The following is a 2,633-nucleotide window of genomic DNA, read 5'->3' as shown; positions in this document are numbered from 1 at the left end:
TAAACAAAAAGTCAATAATTTGCATTTGATTAGGTGCATAATAAGTTACAGTTCCTGGGATCTAAACTTCATGAGTCAACACTTTTTTAGGCCTTAATCTTTTCTTCTTGAAAACTACATATGGAACAACATGAACTTCAATAACCAGGACCCCCCAAAAATGTTCATTTAAACGCAATTTTAGTATACTTTGATGAAGTCAGAATCACCCTTGCTTGTTTCAAAAACCAATCCTCTGCGTGAGTTCTATCTGCTGCCCGTCCTTCTGTGTTTTCAGAGTTATCTGTGCCCAAAACGAGTTATTGCTCTGCATCGGCTTGGCTCATTTTAAGTGCTCCAAGTTGTAAACAATACAAAAATGCATCTTTTCCTCATCAATGTTTTCTACACTAGCACCGGCTCCAAGGGAGATACAGTCCTCTGAGATTGGATTTTATTGAAAATCGTGGTGTTCAAAGCGTACTAGGATGTTTGAAATCCTTCATAGAAACTTCATACAGCCCGAAGGCATTCTGTAGAGTGAAAGATTGTAAATGGAGGAGTGACTGCCTCACCCAGCAGGGACCACTTCTAATTCTGGGCTGTGTGTAGGGACCTGAATGCTGCAGGGATCACTCAGAGGTTAATAATGATAATCGTCGTTTGCCTTAAAGAAGGATCAAATCAGATCCAATGTAATTGACGTTGGAGAACTCGAGGGATGGTGTTTGGTTGAGGAATAGTCACACCTTCAGGGTCGTTCTACACATCCCAGTCCTTCTGGTATCAAGTGGGTTAGAGCCAGGAGAGGCAGAGACTCCAACAGAGCATGGAAACGCAGGACACCCTGATGCACTCGTGTTTTTGTTCTTGCTGTCCCTGTGTGAACCCAGAGCTGCAGCCTTTGTCACAAGGAAGATGCTCTATGCCATGTTTCAGATCTGCCCAGCAGGGCAGCTCACTCACAGCGCGTGTCTCCCAGCACATACTTCATTTTCCTGTGATGCCAGCAACTGAGTGGCCGGCGTGCCCTGACCCTGCTCACTGTCTCTTTGCTCCCACAGAATCTGTACCAGAACAGGTTTTTAGGCCTGGCCGCCATGGCGTCTCCTTCTAGAAACTCCCAGAGCCGACGCCGGTGCAAGGAGCCTCTCCGATACAGCTACAATCCGGACCAGTTCCACAACATGGACCTCAGGGGCGGCCCCCATGATGGCGTCACCATTCCCCGCTCCACCAGCGACACCGACCTGGTCACCTCGGACAGCCGCTCCACGCTCATGGTCAGCAGCTCCTACTACTCCATCGGGCACTCTCAGGACCTGGTCATCCACTGGGACATAAAGGAGGAAGTGGACGCTGGGGACTGGATTGGCATGTACCTCATTGGTGAGTAGAATGTGCCAAGTGTATTATTCATAATTCACTTTTACGTATGCTGTCACATTTTAATAAACCTACAATATAATTAAAATATACAAGCAACTGTGTTATATGCCAGATTCTAACACACTGAAGACCACTATTGCATGACCTTGTTTTTCTGCAAAATGGATAAGAAGTCCTCTCTTGCCATCTCTATTCCATGAAAGAAAATCATGAGATATAGCAGAGTGAGGTGTGGTTAAACACAAACATCATTATCATTTGCAACTATAGAAGCTCTTCTACTTATGAATAAGTTAATATCAAAGCCTGTTTTTAAATCTATGTGCTTATAAGACAAAGTAACACCATATGCGCAACCAATGTAAGCACACCTACATGGAGGTCATTTCACTTCAGTTTCCAGCATAATCTTCACCAGCCCTTCCAACATTCTTACTGCTTTGTATTCAACAGACAAGCTGGGATTATACATACAGGCATACAGGCATGGTGCTGGAGAAAGCTGACTTGCCTTACTTTAGGTGGAGATTTATTAAAAATTTTGAAAGTGCCAAAGTTGAAAGTTCACCAGAAGAAATTGTTCTATGTGAATTTTCTGAAGTCTTTGCAAACAAAACAAGTTATGCAAATAAGTTGGATGCTGAGGCAATTATTTTTATGCAAGTTTCACCATTCCCATGGATTGGTTTTGAAAATCTTGTAATTATGAAAACCAATTTAAATGAAAAATGTATTTCATCTATTTTATATGATAGAATCAGCTGTCATGGAAATTGATGTGTTTACCCAAAAGTCAAGTTATAATTGCTGGAAGGCCACAAGAGTCAACAGATTCAACACCAGGTCCATCCGAGGCCAGGCCTTCTGCCTTCAGGCTGTGCTCTGCAACATTTGCACATTCAGACACACAACACCGGATTTAACATCACAGAAAGTAATGGATTATTATGAGTAGTTTACAACCTGGACAGTTTTTCTGATAAAATAAAGGGGATCTTATCTGACTAACTAGTTCTCAGGGAAATATTCTTGGGTCTCTTAAAGGTTTTTCCATTAGCTTGGTTAGTGTGTTTATAATATGCACATTAATGTAAAGATGGAGATGCATACATTGTTGAAATTTTTACACAAATAGCTGTGACTAGCTAAACTAGATTTCCAAAAGTTAAAATTCAATTTGTTTCTGAAAAACAAAAATTGTTCTTGAATAAAAGTAGATACTATCCGTCAAGAACAGAGATTGCAAAATAACAGCCCAACGAGCA

General features: G+C 41.6%; 1 protein-coding gene across 1 annotated transcript in view; it reads left to right on the top strand.

Annotated features, from left to right (window-relative positions):
• LOC105537365 (E3 ubiquitin-protein ligase HECW1-like) overlaps window positions 1-2,323 on the top strand; it is a 74,733-nt gene extending 72,410 nt beyond the window's left edge. The window contains exons 2-3 of the mRNA XM_011976940.1: window positions 1,044-1,368; window positions 2,124-2,323. Of these exons, the coding sequence (XP_011832330.1) occupies window positions 1,044-1,368; window positions 2,124-2,323 (525 nt within the window). The remainder of the gene's footprint in view (window positions 1-1,043; window positions 1,369-2,123) is intronic.
• The last annotated feature ends 310 nt before the right edge of the window (window positions 2,324-2,633 follow it).

This window comes from Mandrillus leucophaeus, unplaced genomic scaffold (genome assembly GCF_000951045.1).
Source record: "Mandrillus leucophaeus isolate KB7577 unplaced genomic scaffold, Mleu.le_1.0 Scaffold1710, whole genome shotgun sequence".
NCBI classification, from domain to species: Eukaryota; Metazoa; Chordata; class Mammalia; order Primates; family Cercopithecidae; genus Mandrillus; species Mandrillus leucophaeus.
This window is presented reverse-complemented; position numbering and strand designations above follow the sequence as displayed.